This window comes from Muntiacus reevesi, chromosome 9 (genome assembly GCF_963930625.1).
Source record: "Muntiacus reevesi chromosome 9, mMunRee1.1, whole genome shotgun sequence".
Lineage (NCBI taxonomy): Eukaryota > Metazoa > Chordata > Mammalia > Artiodactyla > Cervidae > Muntiacus > Muntiacus reevesi.
In genome coordinates this window covers 45931632-45954214 of record NC_089257.1, presented here as the reverse complement: position 1 = coordinate 45954214, position 22583 = coordinate 45931632, and the positions used below count along the sequence as shown (strand labels likewise).

Sequence of the window (22583 nt, the reverse complement as noted above, 5' to 3'; positions counted from 1 at the left end):
TCCACAGGGAATAACTTACCTGTTCTCAGCAGGCTCAGCTTCAAAGTCAAGTCTATCATTTTCTTTTTTCCATTTTCTTGTCTAGGTGTTATCTGAGCCCCATTTCTTCTATACCCTACAAATAATGATTATCAATAATGATAATGAGGACAATAATCTTCCATTGGTGTGAGAGAGAGAAAGAATATCTTCCAGGTGGTGCTAATGGGAACGAATCTGCCTGCCAATGCAGGAGATGCAATTTTGATCCTTGGGTGGGGAAGATCCCCTGGAGGAGGAAATGGCAACCCACTCCAGTGTTCTTGGCTGGAAAATTCCATGGGCAGAGGATCCTGGTGCATTACAGAACATAGGGTTGCAAAAGAGTCACACACACACACACACACACACACACACGCATATTCAAAATGTATAGAAAATACTGAACAAAATGTTCCAAAATTTTGAGAGCAGTTTACTCCAGGTACTGGAATTTTGGGTGGCTTATTTTTCTTCTTTTCTAATACTGTGATGCTTTAAAGTTGTTCTTTAAAAGGCCACATAGTTACAATATAGGAAAAAATATGAAAATAGGAAAATCTTAGTATTTAACTGAGGATGCTTTAAACTAAAGTCATTTTACTACTTCTACTTTCAGTCTTGATAAAATAAGTGGTATAGAACTAGCCATCTTGCTGGAAGCAAATATAAAACAAAATATATAACAATCATTTTTCAGATGTTGGACAATAGCCAACTCAGAATATAATCCTGTATAAGAAGATTAGCAAAGGTGAAAATAGATTGAAGTCACCCAATGTATATTGGAGAGTGGGGCAAACAGATTTGAAGTATGTAGCATGTACATTTACCAAAATCTCTCTGGAAGATAATCTCAAAATATTACAAAATTCTAAAATAAGCTTATCTTTTTTCTGAACAATGCTAATTTTAGGTCTTTATATTTTGGAAATCATTATAGATATTCAAAATCCTTGTCTCAAAGGATATTCACATATAGAATTGTTTCCAGAAAAAAAGAAAGCACTTAAAGCCTAACAATGGGTGATATGTTAAATAACTTCTAGATTTACTATTTAATGTAATCAATTAAGCACAGAGAAACAGGTAAGAGTAAAGATGTCTGAGTCACACAGATGTAAGTTGGATCCTTTTCCCCTCATTTCTTAACTCTGTATCCCTGGACAATTTAAGTATCTCTTGCTTGCATGTGACAGTTTCCTAATGTAGAATGGACATAGCACAAATTCACTGTATGATTATAAAGATTAAATGAAGAACTTAATGGAAAATAGTTTGCTCAATGTCTGGCAACTACATTAAAGAAATGCCTGCCTACCATTAGGGTGAGGATGATGATGCAATAAACCATTGAAAGGTAAGTAGATCTATATTTTCCATAGGAAGATGTCTGACACTGTTGCCTCAAAAAAGTAGGCTGCAAAATAACATGTGTGTGTGTGTATCTCAATGAACCCTTTAAATAATACCCTTATCACATTGATAAACAACACACAGCAAAACTAAGAATTCAGGTAGAAACTGTACAGTACATATGAAGAATGGTTATCTATCTAAGGTGGGATTTGTACATTTAACATACGTGTATGTATATGTGTGGGTTGGGAAGAAGTTGGTTTAATCTCCAAGCAGAAAGAGAGAGTAATAAATGAGTGAAAAAAAGGGTCAAATAAGATGAAATGTAGTATCATTTATATCCCAAAGAAGATCAGGGAAAATTATTCTTTTACACTCTAAATGTTCATGTAACTTTGTCAATTTGACTAAATAATTCTCTTAAATACAGATAGAAAATGAGGAAGCAGAAATGGATGGGGAAAAATATTAATGGGAATATAAATTAGAAGAAAGTAGGGAGGGGAGGCTGAGCATAGAGGACAGGAAGCCAGAGATGTGGAGAAAAGCAGAAGGAGGAAGGGGCCACAGGAGGAGATCTGTAAGTCTGGCTCTTTTCCCAAACAAAAAAGACAGGCAGTGAACCTTTTATACCTCGGAGGCCCTAATGACATCATAACCAGTATGGTCTTTCCAGATATCTTCTCTTAGTGAGTTAATCTTATGTACACACAACTGCGAATTTGGGAATGACTTCTTGTCATACACAGATAATGATGCTATGTGTACCTACTCAGTCAACTTCACAAGCAATATTTCACACAAACGCACAGACAGCTACACATCACAGATATAGTCACATAAGTATTTTGTATTCTTACATACTTACTCTCATAGCCCCCAAATCTCTACCATAACAAAAGGAGTCACAGAGTAAGTATTGGGCCAACTGGATACTGACTGAGGTCATATAGGAAGTCACCGTGCCTGACTCGTATGAGAAGATTATTGGAATATGAGGCATACGTGTGATGGCCCAGCAGTGGAGGCTAGAGTCCTCCTCCTACTGGAAGGACAGCGCTGACTGTAGCTTTCCTCCATCTGCTCTGACTCATCAAGGGGATTGGAGGCGGCAGTACTAGCATTCCTAGATCAGTGTATCATACAATCAGGCTCCTTCACATCTCCTACACCCAGAGCATGTTCACAGACAAGAAACTCTTGAAGGGGCTCCTCAAAGCAAGATTCCCAGTATTCTTCCCGCTCCCTGCCTACTCAAGAGGAGATGGTAGAAAAAAATGCAAGCTGGGGGAACAGTGAAGACCAAAGGGTTGATAGCAGAGGGCAGGGGTGAATAAAACATAGTTGTTTGTTAACAGCAAGAGAGAAGTCATGTGACCTTTCTGGAAACAACTTCATCCCAGAAGGAGAAATTTTGGAAGAGGATTTGGGGCTGGGATTCTTGAGGAGAAGACTGGAAATAGAATTGCCTTCGGGAGTCTAGCAAGAAAAACATTAATGGGTAAGAGTGACAAAGCTCATTTTCCCAACACCATGCCCACAACCCAGTCCCCAACCTATATTGCAGATCTGTAGACTGAGGTCAATCAGAGATTTTCCTACTCTTACCTGAGAGCAGAGAGAAAATAGAAAAAGGCTGAGGAGTCATTGGAAAAGGAAATGAGGATCAAGTGCCAGAGGGAGTGAGTCCTATAGCCTGCATAGCCATTCTTGAAGAACATCACCAGTTGTATGTAGGCGCTTAAACAATACCTCTCAAAGTCTGCACTTGAGTCATCCTGTGAGTTTTACTCCAACCCAAGCTTCCCTGCTTTACTTAATTCAAGGTACAAATTCCCATTCTCTTATGTCCCAGTTCTGAACAGATGATTTTCCTTCCAGGGAATATTTAAAGGTGAGGTCCTGAAAGTGATGTAAACAGGGCAATCCCTGGAGTTCAAGAACCCTCAACCTTTTTACCTTATTATCTTAATACTTTCCATCCTTTGAGACACCCTAGGGCATTTCATGTTATATTTGAAATCACAGACTAAAGCCTTCAAATCATAATCATCTCTCTTTTAAATCTTATAATGTTATTCAAATAATGTTAGCACATATAGGCTCAGAGGTTCATAAGTCATCAAAAATTGTATCTTGTATGATAATTAAATAGAAATGAAAATGAGCAGATACTGGATTATGCAGATGCCAGCTTTCTAATTGAGTTATGCAGCTTGGTTGAAGGGCTTGCATTTTCGTTTCAATTTATGGTTGTTTAGGTGCCATGTGATCACCTTAAGTGGTAGAGTTTAATTTGGTTAGTGCTGTCTGATACCACATGAGAACAGGGTGTGCTGTTATATTAAAATTGTATATTTTTACTGAACAAAGTCAAACTTTTCTTTTGTGGAGAAAATTTACAATCAAAAGACAGTTTTGTAGAGTGAAACTTTAGCTTTGTTTCTTAAACTATTAAGACTGGTTTGACTATGTGAAAATGGAACTCCTGCTACAATTCTCTCAAGCTAATGAAAAAAATGTAAATATATCTAAATGAGGATTACATATCATCTAAAGGCCAAGCAATGCATAGTGAAATGATGAAAGAATCAAGTTATCAAAGGATAGTATAGGCATATAAGATTCAAGAAAATGTCCTGAAGCTGTTTGTTCTCCAATCATAGTTCAAGTGGCAATTTCGTTTCAGCAAGACATCATCTGTCACATTAAGGAAATGCTATTAATTTGAATTTTGTAGTTTTACTGGCTTTGTGGTTTGGCTTAGACATTATTGGTGGTTTAGTTGAGGTTTCATAGAACATATAAATGTAACTCATTAAAAATAAATGGATTTTGATTTGTGATATAAATATGCCGTGATCTACTTAACTATATTCACGTTAATGGACTGCTGGGCTATTTCCAATCTTTAGATATCAACACAGTGCTATGATGAATAATTTTGAATACATATCATTGTGTCCTTTTCAAATATATTTGATGAGTAAGTTTCCTGAGGCTTAATTGCTGGGTCGAAAAGTATATTGCTTTAAAATATTAACAAATATTGTCAGTTGCATTAATTTATACTCATCAAAATTGCATTCAAGTTCCTATTTAATTACATCTTTCCTTACAGTTGGTATTGTCATGCTCTTCAATTTTGCCAAGTCATTAGGGAAAAAACCCTCACGGTTATTCTATTATATAATCTTGATAATATAATCTTTAAACATATATTTGAGGATGAGCATAATTTTATATGTTTATTCATCCCTTTCATTTCCTTTTCTGTAAAGGGACTATTTACTCATTTTCTCTTATTAGGTTGTTCAACTTTCTTTCTGTTGTTAAGTCAGTAAGTACTCTTCGACTCTTTTGCAACCCCATGGACTGTAGCCTGCCAGGCTCCTCTGTCCAAGGGATTTCTCAGACAAGAATACTGGAGAGGATTGCTATTTCTTTCTCCAGGGGCTTTTCCTGACCCAGGGATCGAAACTGCATCTCCTGCGTAGGCAGGAGGATTCTTTACTGCTAAGCCACCAGGGAAACCCCGACTTTCTTTAACTGCTTTCTAAGACCTTTGAATATTTTGAAAAATTGACTCTTCAATTTTCCTTCAGAAATAAGTACTTTTTCATTTTGTTGGTTGACCTACTTTATGAATTTTTATATCACACAAATGCTTTTATTATTTAACCAATCAGTCTTTATATTTATTTAAAAGTCTCTGTTTATATTTTAAATCATTATGCTTTTTAAAAATATTAATTTCTTTCTTCTAAGATTTTCATATTTTTGCTTACATTTATATCTTGCTCCATCCAGAATTTATTTTGATGTAAGGAGTGGGATAGGAGCTTCTTAGTTCTTTCCCCCAAATGAATCTGTCACAGAATGGGGAAGAATATTTGCAAACCATAGGCTGATAAGGCTATTTAGAGCCTTGTGCATGTTTTCAGAGTCCTTGCATGTTGTCGCAAATATCAGTACTTAATTCCCTTCTATGGATATAACACATTTTGCTTCTTCAGTGCTCAGTTGGTAGACATTTGGGTTGTCCCAAACTTCAGGGTATTTTGACCAGTGCTGCTATGAATATTTATGCACAAGTATTTGTTTGAGTTCTTATTTTCAGTTCTCTTCGGTGTTTACCAAGGAGTGGAATTGCTGAAACGTATGGTAGTTCTACACTTAACTTATTGAGGACCTGCCAAACTTTTTCACAACAGCTGCACAAATTTACATTCCCAATAGCAATGCATGAGGGTTCCAATTTCTCCACATCTTCACCAATCCTTGTTATTATCTTCCTTCCTTTGTGTCTTTTATTATTATTATAGTTATCCTAGTGAGTGTCAAGTGATAGCTCATTGTGGTTTTAAATTCCATTTCCCAAATGCCTAATGGTGTTGAGCATTTTTCATATTCTTCTTAGCCATTTTCTTTGGAGACATGCCTTTTAAGTGCTTTGTGCATTTTTACTTTATTTATTTAGTCCACTTTAAAATTAGGTTGTTTGTTTTTGTCTTAAGTTGAATGAATTCTTTATACATTCTGGATATTAAACTGTCATCAGCTATATGGTTTGCAAATATTTTCTCTTATTCCACAGGTGGTCCTTTTCAGTTTCTTGGTTAAAACAGCACAAAGGTCTCCTAATTGGATTCCAGTTGTCTTTTTCTTGATTAAACCTGCAACTGTTTATTGTAAGCTTTTGGTATTTTCCAGAGTCTAGATAAGGGTTTTCTTTCGGACAGTATTTGCCATTTTTTCTTTTATATTTCTTTGGCGGAATGGCCCTTTGGGATCCTCTATTTTACTGTTTCACTCTTAAAAATAATTTTGGACAGAACTTTGACTATCTTAGTAATCTTTACAAAGAACCAGTTTGGGATTTTGATAATCTTATCATGTTTATATTTTGTCTATTTCATTGATCTCCTCTTTTGAATTTGGATGTGCTCTGCTACTTCACACCTCTGCCCCCAGCAGCTTTAATTAAATGCATCACTGTATTTTTCCTCTCCTGTCTCTCTCTTCTCTCTCACCTCTCTTTCTTTTAATGAGGTGTTACTTACACACAGTAATATGAACCAATCTTAGGTACAGTTCAAGAAGTTTTTACATATGTGTACACCTGCATAACAATTATGTAGGTCAGAATGCAGAACATACACAGATATCAAAATGTGCCTAGTCAACGCTCCTTCAACAGTAACCATTATTTGAGATTCTAAAAGCAAAGGTTAGGTTTTCCTGTTCTTGTGCTTCAAATAAATGGAACCATGCAGTACATACTTCTTTGTATGTCTGGCTTCTTTTACTGCACATCATGCTGTGAGTTTCATCTGTGTGGTTGTATATAGCAGCAGTTCTTTCTTTTAAAAGTATTTAATAATATTCCAGTGCTTGATTGTACCACAGTATATCTTTTCTATTGTCTATGGAAATTTATATTGTTTCCATCTGTGGCTATTATGAATAGACTTATGACATCCTTGTACGTATCTTGTGATAAATATAAACATGCACCTCTATATGGTATATATTCAGGAAAAAGTTTACTAGGTTGTTGGAGAGAAGACACATGCTTAGGTTAGTTTTCAAAGATACTTCCTGATGGACTTTTAAAATTTATTGTACCAATTTATGCTCCCATCAGCAATAAAAATTTTTCCACATCCTGTCATTTTATGGATTTTTATTGAGGGTTAGTGCTATTTCACTGTGGTTTAAATTTATACACTCTGGTGGCTAATTATGCTGTTCCTGTGCTTATGAACTATTTTCTATATTGCAAGCACATGTTCAAGTCTTTTACCCTTTTTAAAAGCTGGAATTTCCTGACTTTTCTAATCAATTTGTCGAAGTTCTTTATATATTCTGAGCATGATGTCTATAGCTTACCATTAAATTATTAAAATACTGTGGGTGTAAATGAAGAAAGTGTTGTTAAATGTTAATAATTAGAGGATCTAGTTATTTTCTGAGACATACTACATTTGCATTCTGCAAATTATAAAATTCCTCAAAATCATACACAGACTATGTGATAGACCTGGGGTTGCAACCTGATAATTTTTCCTCCAGAAAACAATACTTAACTGCAAAAAACAACACTTCTCCAAAGAGAAGACACGTTAGAAGAACTGGTAATGTGGCTTGTAAATGGAGATGTGGGTGCTTACTCAATGTTATTTTCTGTCCTCCTTATAACCATTTGGGAACCTTCTGAGAGGAATGCAGCTCAGGATCCACCCTAATGGTTCAAATTCTCCTGAGCACTTCAGCGGCTCCAGAGGCTGCTCCTGGTATCCTGGTGTTTAGCTCATTTAAAAGGAACTATTGTTGCACAGCGTGCCCCTTGATCAATAAGAACTTTGGATAGAGCAGGAGGACACAGGAGATGTGGGGATTCCCTTTCCTGCTTTGTCCTTGATCTTGACTTCAGAGATTTTACTGAGTAATTTAACTTGATAACGCAATACCCCAGTCTCTGCTCTTCTAGTTCTGCAATCAGTACACCTGTAGCAATTTTCCCCTCAACAGTGAGATGTTTTTACTGGCTTTAATATGCTAATATGATCTTTTTTGTTCTCCACTGGATGAGAAAATGCTGATATGATTGTTAGAGGGAGGAAAAGAGAAGGTATGAGTTGAACACAGGGGATAACTTGGCATATATTGGGAGTGAACTGGTTTAAATCTCTGCATAGATTTGATTTTTAAAACTCAACTATTAATAATTTTGTCCTAACAGTCTGATTCTTAATGCTAAATCTTCTGGCATAGATCTAGGCAAGGTTTTTTCCACAGTGAATTTACCTTATCAAACCACAATTACAATGTCAAATTCTTTGTGACGAGGAATTGTGGTTCTCACCTGATGGAAACATAAGCAGAACTTCCATGGGGATTCTTAAACTTCTCATGCTTCTGTGGAGCTGGGCTTGGAAGACAGTAAATAGGTATGGGAAGTAGGGACTAGGTGAATTTGAGCCCAAAAGATCTTGGGCTCAGAAAATTAGTATTTTGTTGTTGTTGTTGTTGGTTCCTATGGATTTCCTCAGTATCCTCTTCCTAAAAGAAATGTCAGATTAGACAAAGGCTGGCTCTGTGACCCTATCGTCCTGTTCCACATCCAGTAACACATGTCATTTTTAGAGAATTGAACCTACCATCTTATGTTGAATCTGAGGAAAAGGCAAAATAACACAAGAGAAAGATTGACAGTAAACATCACTTTCTTACAAAGGTTTCCTGACCCTAGGGGCAGATTTGCAGTCACTTGGGGGAACATTTTCTTCTTCATGCTTGCATGGGAGAATAATATCCTGTTAAAAACAAATCAAGAAAGGTCAGAGTGTAGCCCTCTAATGCTGCACTCCCAGGGTCCATGAGAGCTGCTACCATTTGACAGTTCACACTCATCTCTGACTCCTGCTACTTTGGCTCAGGTCAAGTCAATTCCAAAAAGGTGTGATAATTATTTCTATACCAGGATTTATCTTATTTACTCTAAATAAGTATGATTCAGTTGAGGTTCCTGCCCTTGAACATCTTACAGTTTCAGAGAAAGAAAATAATTTCAATATAATTCATTAAGAGTTATGATGCTATAATTACACTTATGTATCTAGGATAGACTAGTTTGAGAATGTGTGTATCTGTGTGTGTGTGTGTGTGTGTGTGTGTCTGTTTTGTTGGGAGTGACTGGGAGTGGGGAGTGGGGAAAAGGTGTGGGTCAGAAAAGAAAATGATCCAAAATAATATTTTTTTCCCAAATGGGATTTGAAAAATCTATAGCAGGTGAAGAAGTCATAGAAATTACCAATATCCTGTGACTGCCCATTCAATAAGTTAACCACTGATTGTAGGCATCACTTTGAACTTTGCAACAAGTGTTTAGTTCTATGCTATCTACCTCTTTGCATCAAAACAGATAGATATTTGCTTACCATTTAATTTTCCCTGAGATCTAGTCACATGATTGATACAGTTGCACTAGTTTCTATTCTGGGAATGATGTGTGGCAGAGAAATTAGTCTAAAGGACCCAAACTGAACTATATCCTGGAGACTAAGAACCTATGAAGTAATAACTTACACTAAATGGGTGACAATTCTAAAAGTATCTATCTTAACATAGCTTGTGTTCTCACAATTTATTTTTATGTCAGCTGTTTTGACAACAGACTCTATTTCCCTTTAGAAGCAATTCTGTATCAGTTTGATATAAGTAATTGTTAGGTGATACAGAATCACTTGGCCCAGTACTTTCATTCATTAAACCACGATATGCTGTGAATCTATGATGTTCTAGGGACGACTCTAGAAAAGACCCTGATGTTGGGAGGGATTGGGGGCAGGAGCAGAAAGGGACAACAGAGAATGAGATGGCTGGATGGCATCACCGACTCGATGGACGTGAGTTTGAGTAAATTCCGGGAGTTGGTGATGGAGAGGGAGGCCTTGCGTTCTGCGATTCATGGGGTTGCAAAGAGTCGGACACGACTGAGCGACTGAACTGAACTGAACTGAACAGCCCTAGGGATGAAATGCGACTATAGTTTGGTCCCTCCTATCTGAGGGCCTCTGGATTTGGGTTTTCTATCTGTATTGCCTTTACTAAGCGTGTGCTTGGCCAATAATATTTGCTCACAAATCAGGTAACTGAATATTGCAACAGTGTTGAATGCTCAAGGAAAACAATGCTGTCACTGTGTAGCGGGCTTACCTGTTAATAGAGGGTCTAGGCTGAGCAAAAACCAATGAGGTTTAAAAATGCAGTGTGTCCTGCGTATGCGGCAGGAAAAATAGCTAGAAAAGTGACTTGGGGTCGATAAGGAAGCCATAAATGACCATCAGGCAGAGATGAGATTGTTCTTATTAATGTTTTATTTGTTCATTTACTATTTCAATGTTGAATTGAAATCTTTCATCACATTGACCCATCGAGAACCATCCAAGAACCTAAGATTCCATTATCTGAAAACACAGAAAGTAATTATGACTTTTTGAGACAACTCCTGGGAATTCCTTTAGCCCACAACTTCCTAACTTGAAATTCTTCAATTCCATGAGGGTTCTTCAATTTAGATATAAATGCTAGTTCTTTGTGTTTAACTGAAATTTCTTTCTTGTTTGGATGTAGCAGTATCCATGACTTTATCACCAACAGAAATTAGAAGTATTTTAAAATAATTTTGAAGTTGTTGAAGTTACCTCAAAATCATATTTAAGCTCATCATTTTGAAACTTAGGTGATTATTAGATCTGCCTAAGTTTTAATGTATTAAAGAGCCACACGTATTATTATGTCACATAGTTTTTTCCCACAAAACTATTTTGGTAACTGTTTCATTGGTAATCTTATGTATTCTATTTGATGTACGTATTTTTCAATTTATTTTTAATGTGATATATTGTTTAAAATACTTTGAATCACCTTTACCAAACACAAAAAGGACTGGTAGCCCAAAACTTGCATAGGGTTCTAAACTTTAGCCTTAAGTATATTTCTTTCCTTTCTATTTTGCAACAGCTCCACAAAAAAATTTATTATTGTTCCCACATTATTGCAAGTCTCTCTAGGCTTTCTAAACAACTCGACTAAAAACTATGTGGTCAAATCATTTTTATTTACTTCATGAAACATAATTTATTGAATAGAGTTCTATGCTATGTCTTTTAAAGAACACAAAAATGAAAAAGACATAGACACAGTTATCAAAGGAGTTTTTAGTCTCTGAGAATGTAGAAATACAATGCAAGACATGATAATGCAATGATAGGCGAGAGATGATGTGCTGGAAGTGGTGGATTAGTGCTGTTTAGTCTGAACAAAACCAGACAGGGTGCTGGCTTAAAATGGATATTACGTTATAATGGTGTTTTGGAAGTTCACTGATGGCTAAGATTTTTATTAGGAGCTCTAGTTGAAGTGGGGGACAGGGTTGTCAGAAAGATTATAGCACACGCAGAGTTATCCCTTGGTTTCCTAGCTCTTTCAAAATAGGTTATTTTGTCAGAGGGAAAAATATCAATTCTACAAGGTATTTTGGTTCTGTTTCTTATACCTTGGTGAGTGACTTTTTTTTTTTTTTCAGGGAAGAAACAATAGGAAGATTTGTATGTTTGAAAAACTAAAAAAAAGTATCTACACCATCATGAGATGGGGGAGGTGTCACAACAGCAAAATAAGACTCAAATGTTTTTGCTGATAATAAAGAGAAATTAAATTTCATGACTTTACAGGTGAATTCAATCTGTTGTTTTTATCATTAGAAGTATGATGTTCAGATACAGAAGATGATGAAAATGATTCTTTTGATCTACCATATGATTGTCAGATGACACCATAAATGAATGTACCATCTTATGAAGTATTAAGTTTTGCAACATTGAAAACATTCCAAAAAAGCAGTATAGTCATCTTCTAACAGCCTAATAAAGGGGATTCTTAAAATGATTGGTATGACTGGAGGCAATTTCTAAGCCTTCCAGCTCTGAATTGTATAATCTTATAGGCTATAGCCACCTATATATACTGTACAGTGACTTCACAGTGATAAAACCATGAGACAGACAAATCAGACGCAGGTGACAGAATTCCTCCTTCTGGGACTCTCTGGTGACCAACGCACCCAAGAGCTGCTTTTCACCTTATTCCTGGGTGTCTACCTGGCCACCGTGCTTGGAAATCTGCTTCTCATGTTCCTTATTCAGGCTGACTCTCGGCTTCACACACCCATGTATTTTTTTCTCTGCAATCTATCTCTGGCTGACCTCTGTTTCTCTACCAATATCGTTCCTCAAGCTCTAGCCCATCTGCTCTCCAGAAGGAAAGTGATTTCATTCACACGCTGTGCAGCTCAGCTTCTACTATTCCTCATTTTCGGGGGTACACAGTGTGCCCTGTTGGTGGTGATGGCCTGTGATCGACAGGTGGCTATCTGCAACCCTCTGCATTACCCTAGCACCATGACTTGGAGGGTGTGCATCCAGCTGGCTGCAGGATCATGGGCCAGTGGCATTCTGGTGTCTGTGGTGGACACCACCTTTACACTAAGGCTGCCCTATCAAGGCAGCAATAATATTGCTCATTTCTTTTGTGAGGCCCCTGCAATGTTGATCCTGGCATCCACAGACACCCACACTTCAGAGATGGTCATTTTCCTCATGGGGACTGTGATTCTCCTCATACCGGTTTCTCTAATCCTGGTATCCTATGGCCGCATCATAGTGACTGTGGTCAGGATGAGGTCAACTGAGGGTAAGCTCAAGGCATTCTCAACCTGTAGCTCCCATCTCGTGGTGGTCATCCTTTTTTATGGGTCAGGAATTGTCACCTACATGACACCAAAGTCTTACAAAGAACAGGAGAAGCTGGTATCTGTGTTCTATGCAATGGTGACCCCCATGCTTAATCCCCTCATCTACAGTCTGAGGAACAAGGATGTGAAGGGCGCTCTGAGGAAAGTAGCCACAAGGAATTTCCCATGCAGGTTTGGAGTTTTCCACTGACACCAAGAAACTCCTGGTTGTCTACTTCTAAGACTGGCTGAGTAGGTGCTTCTGCAAGATTGGAATATGGTAACTTTCATCTTTGGTACTTGTCTGTGGACCCACGTGCCATCCTTTACCCAGCACTCCCTCTGTAGAAGAAGAAGGACAATAATTCATGGAGGTTTAGGAAAAATGCTGTGCTTCCTTCTGGTCGGTCTTTTAAAAAATCACCCAAGAAATACTCCCATTTTATATCAATGAATTATCAATAAATTCTTATGAATACTTTACACAAAGCTATGGTGTCCATGTTCCAAGTCTGCTTCTTTTACACCCTTTCTGTCCAACAATTGCCATATCCAAGGTGGATAGTTTGAGATTAAGGCAGTTTTCCATGTAGTGAATTAGTTTTCCCCATGTGAGGCACTGACCAATTATGGTAGCAGAGGAAGTCCTCAAATCATACCCTTCTAAACATGGGTACTTTACAAGCAAATGGAGGATTTAAAGTATCATTTTATTTTCTCTCTTTGTCACTAGAATATAAATTCCATGATGCAAGAAATTTGTTTTTTTCACCCATGTGTCTTCAGGGTCTAAATAAGGTCTGACATATGCTGAATAAAAATTTACTGACATTTTGAGTTCTTAAATTTTTTAAAGTTTGATTTTAAACCCAAAGATTCTGGGGGGAAAAAAGTGAGTGAAAGAATGAAGCAAACTCTACTATTTATTATCATAATTATCATTAATTTGTCTCCTAAACAGAAAGATCTTTGAAAGTTACTGGTGGAGTTTTTGGACGTACAGAGACATCGGTACCCCAGTCCCAGAGAATACTGGGCCTACTGAAGTTCTTTATTGCATCACTCATGTTCTTTCATTCATTAATGGATCCCAGTGAAAATCCAAAGTCCCAGTGTGTATACTGTGGCTCTTGGAAAGAATAGAGACCAAAGACGTATTTGAGGAACTTGCTTTTCTTTCCTTTGTCTATGTGTTCCATCCCCTCAGTTTCCATCTAAGTCAGTCATAGTTTCTGAAAGCCCAAGGTCCTGCGGATGGCCCGCCTTAGTGCAGCCTTTACTTCACTCTTCCTCAAGCTGTAGATGATGGGGTTCAACATGGGAGTCACCACGGTATAGGAGAGTGACAACAGCTTCTTGCTCTCAGGAGAGTTGCTGGACCGGGGTCGAAAGTATGTGAGGATGGCAGTGCTGTAGAAGAGCGAGACAACCAGCAGGTGGGAGGAGCAGGTGGAGAAGGCCTTGCGCTTCCCCTCGGCTGAGGGCATCCTGAAGATAGTGGAGAGGATGCGGACATAGGATCCCAGGATCAACAAGAACGGGAAGAGGATGAATAGGACAGTAGCTGTTAGAGCTTCCAGTTCAAACAGAGAGGTATCAGCACAGACCAGTGCGATGACAGGGGGGCTGTCACAGAAGAAGTGGTTCACCCTGTTGGGGCCACAAAAAGGGAAGCTGAAAATCCACGTGGTTTGCACAGTAGCCACTGGGAATCCTGAGAACCAGGAGGCAGCTGCCAGCTGGCCACAGGCCCTGCGACCCATGATGACTGGATAGCGCAAAGGTCACAGATGGCCACGTAGCGGTCACACGCCATGGTGGCCAGGAGGCAGCACTCAGCAGCTCTGAAGAAGAAGAAGAAGTACATCTGGGTAGCACAGCCAAGGAAGGAGACGGTTGTGTCCTGGATGATCAGGGTCCCCAGCATCTTGGGCACAATAACCAAGTTGAAACCTATCTCCAGGAAAGACAAGTTCCTGAGGAAGAAGTACATAGGACTTTGGAGGGCAGAGTCAGCTGTAGTAACCAGGATTATGAGGACATTTCCCACCAGAGTAACAAGGTAAATGGTCAAAAAAAGGAGAAACAACAGAGCTTGTAGCTGAGAGGACAGGGATGAGAAGCTCACAAGAACAAACTCACTGACAACTGTCCAGTTTCCCCACATCATTCCTCTGCTCAGGATTTCATTGGACAGTCACACTCCAGGAAGGTGGCAGTCTCCATATGCTATTTAGACTCTATTACACCCTTAGAAAGGGAAATTCTCATGGCCTCTTTCTTCATCCTCTTGTTATTATTGTTGAAGCCTAAACGGCTATACTTTCCAATGCTAAAAACAAGTCTGACTATGGGATTCACTTTTTTTTTTCTAAGAATATAAACAATTTTTTTTTTCAGACTGAACTAAGGCATATAATGTATATCTATACATGTCCTGACTTTTCTTTACTCAATAGAGGATGGCCAAAGTCACAGCTTCATTTTTGTGCTTCTATCCTATCTCTCTTCAACAGTCAGTAGTGCCAAAATAGAAGCCAGGCCAACCATTTCTGAAGAGAAGGGTCTTAATGTACAGAAAGGTGGTGAGGGCATGTTTTCTGCAAAATGAAAGAGGGAAGGAGAATGTCAAGGAAAGTGAGTTACCATTACCAATGATCCCTCAGGAGGAAACCTGAATGTGTCTCAATTTGGAGCCGCTCATACTTGGGAAGAGTTCAGTATACTGGAGTAATCATTTCTAAACTCAGACAATTGTAGTTTAAACAAGATGAATAATATAGGACCTGTGGCTTATCTTAATCACAGGACTAAATACCCTGCATGTGGCTATATGTGATCAGACAAAGAGAATATAGACTCAAAATACTGTCAGACCATAGGGAGCATCCAGGTATGTTATGTATGAAACCTTTCATTAGCTTCTACTGGTCATCTTGTGTCTTGACTCTCAGGAAACATGAAACAAATTTTACACATTAATAAAGACCAAATCAAGTATGCAAGTGTGACTAATAATGTTAAATCCTGTGAAAAATAATCAGACGGTTTCACCATTGTATCAATAATTAAACTTCAAAATTGGAACACTGAAAGTTTTTTTGATGGCTACAAATTTAAATGAAGGAATAAATCTAAAGCACGTAGCATGGTGACTGGCCTATAACACACACTCAGTGAATGCTATTCATTATAATTATAATGATTTCAAGCTAGATCTACCTCTAAAATCTTCTTCTTATATAATCTATTGCCCCAAATCACTAGCCTTTTATTTTCAATCGCTAAGAGAAAAAAATAATTTATTAAATAAATATTGATTATCTTTAGTGTGCCAGAGATTGCTCTAGATATTGAAAAATAATATACTAGTAAAAAAAGCAAACAAAAATCTCCACCCTCATATAACTCACTTTTTAACAGGAAATGTGTGTTATATTAAGTTATGTGAATAGAATGTTTATTATGTTAGATGATGAGAAGAATAAAGCAGTGGAGAAGACAGGATTTAGGCTGTGGGGTGTGTCACAGAAGGTCTCACTGAGAAGGTGATTTTTGCGTAAAGTACTAAGCAGGTGCAAGACATGAAGTCAAGGTGGTGAAACAAAGAGGGAGGTAAAGAGCAAAAATAGGGAGAAAGAGTCTTTTAAAAACTTTTTCCTGATTCCTATTCATTTAAAAACTCTCAAGCTGGGCATCACTTACTTTATAGAAACTTTTTTGAAATATTATTTATTTTCATAGTAAAAATGAACATTTATTGGGCACCAAGTCAATACTAGACAGTACTATGAGTGTTTTGCAAGTGTTATGGTTTTTTTTACAACTACCAGAAGATGTAGGAACTATTACTAGTTTCACTTTACATCCAAGGAATCTGAGGACCAGAGAAGGGAGTAATTTTCCTAAAGTTAGGCAGCCAGCAAGTGTTGGCATCTGACTCCAAACCATGGGCTTGCCTGTTAGGTGGCACTTTCACCCCCTCTCTGAGAATGGAAATGAATTTGAACTCACAGGTCAGACTAAGCTGGAGCACTTGGCATAGGATGGTAGCAAAGGAGAAAAGAAGCAAGATTACTTCTAGAAGGGCAGAATATTTCAAGGTGTTAGCATCACTGCAGACCTGAAATACCTCTTTCACAGTCCTTATCTTAGAATAATCATGAATATATGTCTCCATCTCATATTCTATGGGGTAGATTCCTTGAGAGCAGAAACTGTGTTATTCAACTTTTTATCCCAACACCTTGCAAGGCAGATACCCAGTAATTTGTTATTAACTGAAGAATGAAGAAGATATGAAAATAATTAGGGAAATACCTATATGGCAGTGTGTAGGCACAGTGAGCCACATTCATAAGGAATTTAGACACAAAAGACTGCATACAGCAACAGTACAGCCTTAGATGTAAAGACTGGTGAGTCATATCTTCCTCCTGCCCAACCTCACCACCCTCTCCTCCCCACTTTCATCTACCTCATTTCAGGAAATGATGCCACCTGGCTGTGTCCCCAGGAACTGGGTTAAAAATTCTTCATTCATCCCCCAAACTTCATTATTTTTCTTCCTAAACACTGATTCAACATCACCTTCTCCACCTCTATCACCATGGCTTTAGGTTCTGGCTCTTATTTCCCCGGCCTAGACTCTTAAAGGAACCCGACTCTATCTCATTCTCTTCGATCCATTCTTGGCTTGTATGTGATCTGACAGCAGCTCAAACAAAGTTATTTACCTGTTAACTCTCTTTCAGTCACTCCTTACTGTTCTTGGAATAAGTAAAATTCTTAAAAGGTTTTTTCCTCTGATTTCTGCTTATTTTTCCAGTTTGAAAACCCCTACAGGGCTGATGCTCTAATCACACCAAAATACTTTCTGTTCTGTGCACACATGGTTTTCTCTCACCTCTCCTTGCCTTTCTGCCTGTGGCTCTCTACTCTGGGAACCTCTTCCTGCAACTATGTATAACTTTCTGCTAATTTTTCAAGTCTCAGTGGAAACATCATTTTCTGTGTGAAGTTTCTCTGTCCTCCCTTGGACAGATCAAGGGATTATTCTTTCACTCTTTTAACACTTGATGTAAGCTGCTATTAGAGCATCTTTATAATTGTGTATGTGTGCATCTATTTATGTTATATAATTATTAACATCATGAGGACAAATGTATACATTCGCCACTGTATCTTTTGCCACTAGCAGAGTTCTTAACTCTAAGTGCTTAATAATTAATGTAGCCTAAGGTTTAACTTTTTTCAAAGCAGGTTCATGATACTATTGGATCTCTAGGTGAACCAATAGTTATATAAGGCCTGTGTGTGTGTGTGTGTGTGTGTGTGTGTGTGTTTCCTAGCTGATAGATTAGATTTTATCTTCCAAGTTATATTTGTTTTGTTTATTTTTATTTTTGCTGTGTACTGAGAAGACACTTTTAAAGTTTTACTCCACTATTACAGCATTGCATTGCTTAGTGTGCCATAAAAGTCTGATTCACTCACATATTTAATCAAAATATTTCTTAGGACAGAGCCAGGACTGTAGGGGACATAACTGAAGGCTTATTCCCAAATTGTTGGAAACTAATTTTTAAACTCTACTCTTTAAACAAATAGCAAAGCTACTTTATATTTTTATCAGTGACTTTAATCCTTTCGGGCATGGTTGGGTATAAATAAACATAGTTATATGTACTCTCAAATGGAATGCATCTCTTTAAAATAGTAACAAAGGTCTCGGGCCTGGTGCACTAGGAGGACCCTGAGGAGTTGGGTGGAGAGGGAGGTGGGAGGGGGGATCGGGATGGGGAATACGTGTAACTATATGGCTGATTCATGTCAATGTATGACAAAACCCACTGAAATGTTGTGAAGTGATTGGCCTCCAACTAATAAAATAATATTAAAAAAAAAAAATAGTAACAAAGGTCTCATAAAACGTTCATCAAATGCCTTAGGTGAAACACAGGTAAACCGTATAAATACTTATTTTTTAACCCGAAGTTGAATGCCAAGTTCCTAATAAAACCTTTTCTGATCATTCCCACACCTAACTGGATGTAACTAATTACTCTTTCCCTGTGTTCCTCCAGGATTTTAAAATACTCTTATTATAATAATGGCTTTGTGTCACAATTATATGTGTCCTTGCCTGCAAATTGTACACTTCTTTAAGCCACAAACCAAAATGCATCCATCACTATATCCACATTTCATTCTCTAGTACCCACAAAGTAACAGTAAATGTTTGCTGAATGAGTAGTTAGCATTTATCTTAGTGCCATCAATAAATTGGCTTAATATCTTGAGGTCACCTGGTGGCTAAGATGGTAAAGAATCTGCCTGCAATGGGGAGACCTGGGTTTAATTCCTAGGTTGCGAAGATCCCCTGGATAAGGGAATGGCAACCCACTCCAGTGTTCTTGCCTGGAGAATCCCGTGAACAGAGGAGCCTGGCAGTCTACAGTCCATAAGTTTGCAAAGAGTCCAAAGACTGAGCAACTGAACATGTGCACTAATAACTTAAAAAGTTAATGGAGCCCTCTGTCATGAAATTCTCAGGGATTCAATGATGGATTAAACTCATCACTATCTTTTTTGGTATTTGTAAAAGTCCTTTTAACAATGTTTTAAATTATTAGCTGGTAAGAGATATGGTGTGGGGGTGTGATCACTCACCTAGAGCCAGACATCCTGGAAAGTGAAGTCAAATGGACCTTAGGAAGCATCACTACAAACAAAGCCAGTGGAGGTGATGGAATTTGAGTTGAGCTATTTCAAATCCTGAAAGATGATGCTGTTAAGGTGCTGCACTCAATATGCCAGCAAATTTGGAAAACTCAGCAGTGGCCACAGGACTGGAAAAGGTCAGTTTTCATTTCAATCCCAAAGAAAGGCAATGCCAAAGAAAGTTCAAACCACTGAACAATTGCACGCATCTCACACACTAGCAAAGTAATGCTCAAAATTCTCCAAGTCAGTCTTCAATAGTACGTGGACCAAGAACTTCCAGGTGTTCAAGCTGGATTTAGAAAAGGCAGAGGAACCAGAGATGAAATTTCCAACATCCATTGGTTAGAAAAAGCAAGAGAGTTCCAGAGAAACGTCTACTTTTGCTATACTGACTACACAAAAGTGTTTGACTGTGTGGATCATAGAAAAGTGTGGAAAATTCTTAAAGAGACAGGAATACAGGCCACCTTTCCTGCCTCCTGAGAAATCTATATACAGGTCAAGAAGCAACAGTTAGAACCAGACATGGAACAGCGGACTGGTTCCAAATTGGGAAAGGAGTACGTAAAGGCTGTATATTATCACTCTGCTTATTTAACTTACATGGATAGTACATCATGGGAAATGCCAGGCTGGATGAAGCATATGCTAGAATCGACACTGCCAGGAGAAATATCAATAGCCTCAGATATACAGATGACACCACCCTTATGACAGAAGGCAAAGAGAAACTAAAGAGCCTCTTGATGGAAATGAAAGAAGAGAGAGAAAAAACTGGCTTAAAACTCAACATTCAAAAAATGAAGATCATGGCATCCAGCCCCATCACTTCCTGGCACATAGATGGGAAAACAATGGAAACAATGATAGACTTTATTTTCTTGGACTCCAAAATCACTGCAGATGGTGACTGCAGCCATGAAATTATAAGAAGCTTGCTCCTTGGAAGAAAATCTATGACCAACCTAGACAGTATATTAAAAAGCAGAGACATTACTTTGCCAACAAAGGTCTGTCTAGTCAAAGCTATGGTTTTTCCAATAGTCATGTAAGGATGTGAGTTTGGACCATAAAGAAAGATGCTTTTGAACTGTGGTGTTGGAGGAGACTCGAGAGTTTCTTGGGCTGCAAGGAGATCAAACTAGTCAATTGTAAAGGAAATCAGTCCTGAATATTCATTGGAAGGACTGATGCTGAAGCTGAAGCTCTATACGTTAGTCACCTGGTTAGAAGAACTGACTCATTGGAAAAGACCCTACTGCTGGGAAGGATTGAAGGCGGGAAGAGAAGGGGACGACAGCAGGTGAGATGGTTGGATGGTGTCACCGACTCAATGGACATGAGCTTCAGCAAGCTCTGGGAGTTGGTGATGGACAAGAACACTTGGTGTGCTGCAGTCCATGGGGTCGTGAAGAGTGACACAACTGAGCAACTAAACAGAACTGAAGAGATATGGAAATAAATGTAAAATTATAAAACATTTGAATTATTAGTCATTATTATTATTGATATTATATATAATATGTGTGTTAGTCAGTCGTGTCTGACTCTTTGTAACTCCATGGACTATAGTCCTCCAGGCTCCTGTCTCCATGGAATTCTCCAGGCAAGAATATTGGAGTGGGTAACCATTCCCTTCTCCAGGGGATCTTTCCAACCCAGGGATTGAATCCAGGTCTTCCACTCTGCAGGCAGACTCTTTACCAGCTGAGCCACCAGAGAAGCCCAAGAATACTGGAGTGGGTAGCCTATCCCTTATCCAGCGGATCTTCCTGTCCCAGGAATTGAACAAGGGTCTCCTGCATTGCAGGTGGATTCTTTATCAGCTGAGCTACCAGAGAAGCCCATTAAATAATTTATATATACATGTATAAAAATATATATAATTTATATATACATATATAAAAATATACACTACAGTTTCTATAGTTACAAGAAGCCTCTAAATCCAAACTTTTGATAAAGCAGTGTTAGGCAGATAGAAAGCAATCCAATGAGGTTTGGCCAAGTTGTATGACAGTTGAAACCAGACGAATACTGCTGCAAACATAGTTTGAGAATTTCCTGATGACACTACTTAGACACTAGGTAGTATGTGACAAGAGACCAGAAAAGAAAAGGTTCTCGGGCTCCAAATTCAGAAGCTATCGAAAAGAATTTCTGAACACTTAGTTAATGAAGCTGAGGGAACTTACATATGCATAACAGTAGTTTTTCTGACTTTTAAAGCAGAGGAGCTCCTTCCCTTTTCTATCAAACCAAATCTTTCAGAACTCTCAAGACTTGAGTTCAATGAGGATGAACTAGGGCAGGGACCAGGGCTAAAAGACCCATTTGCTTGGCTCTCACTTTTCTCCTGGCCACTGAAATGGCGCCCTCATGCCTCTTCTTAGGACCCTGAGGCTGCACGAAGCACAATATGAAAGCAGGAGTCCTGGCTTTGTGTCTGCCTCCCTCCCACAGTTTTCAGTCATGTATTCCGTCATTTCCTTGATCTTTCTCTATCAGTTCAGTTCAGTTCAGTCACTCAGTTGTGTCCAACTCGTTGCGACCCTATGAACCACAGCATGCCAGGCCTCCCTGTCCATCACCAACTCCCGGAGTCCACCCAAACCCATGTCCATTGAGTCGGTGATGCCATCCAGCCATCTTATTCTGGTCGTCCACTTCTCCTCCTGCCCTCAATCTTTCCCAGCATCAGGGTCTTTTCAAATGAGTCAGCCCTTCACATCAGGTAGCCAAAGTATTGGAGTTTCAGCTTCAAAATCAGTCCTACCAATGAACACCCAGGACTGATTTCCTTTAGGATCGACTGGTTGGATCTCCTTGCAGTCCAAGAAACTCTCAAGAGTCTTTCCCAACACCACAGTTCAAAAGCATCAATTCTTCAATGCTCAGCTTTCTTTATAGTCCAACTCTCACATCCATACATGACCACTGGAAAAACCATAGCCTTGACTAGACGTACTTTTGTTGACAAAGTAATATCTCTGCTTTTCAATATGCTGTCTAGGTTGGTCATAACTTTCTTTCTTTTGACCTAGACTTCATTCTCTTTCTCTTTCACCTTTCTCTTCTGTTTTTAATATTGTTTTCTCCCTGTAAGTACGAAAGGGGTGATAGAGGGGAAGAGAGTCCCTTTCCCAGGGGAAGGGGACATTATGGGGAAACTTGAAATCCT

The 22583-nt window shown here is 38.4% G+C and overlaps 1 protein-coding gene and 1 pseudogene across 1 annotated transcript; one reads left to right on the top strand and one right to left on the bottom strand.

Moving 5' to 3' along the window:
* The first annotated feature begins 11939 nt into the window (after positions 1-11939).
* LOC136175916 (olfactory receptor 2D2-like) lies at positions 11940-12887 on the top strand. The gene has a single exon (XM_065946103.1). It carries the CDS (start codon positions 11940-11942, stop codon positions 12885-12887), a length of 948 nt encoding a protein of 315 aa, XP_065802175.1.
* Positions 12888-13899: 1012 nt separating this feature from the next.
* Positions 13900-14846, bottom strand: LOC136174723 (olfactory receptor 10A4-like; annotated as a pseudogene).
* Between the last annotated feature and the right edge of the window lie 7737 nt (positions 14847-22583).

What these genes read in the sequence shown, in the direction of transcription:
- LOC136175916 (XM_065946103.1), top strand. Translation starts at nt 11,940, where the DNA reads ATGAGACAGACAAATCAGACGCAGGTGACAGAATTCCTCCTTCTGGGA.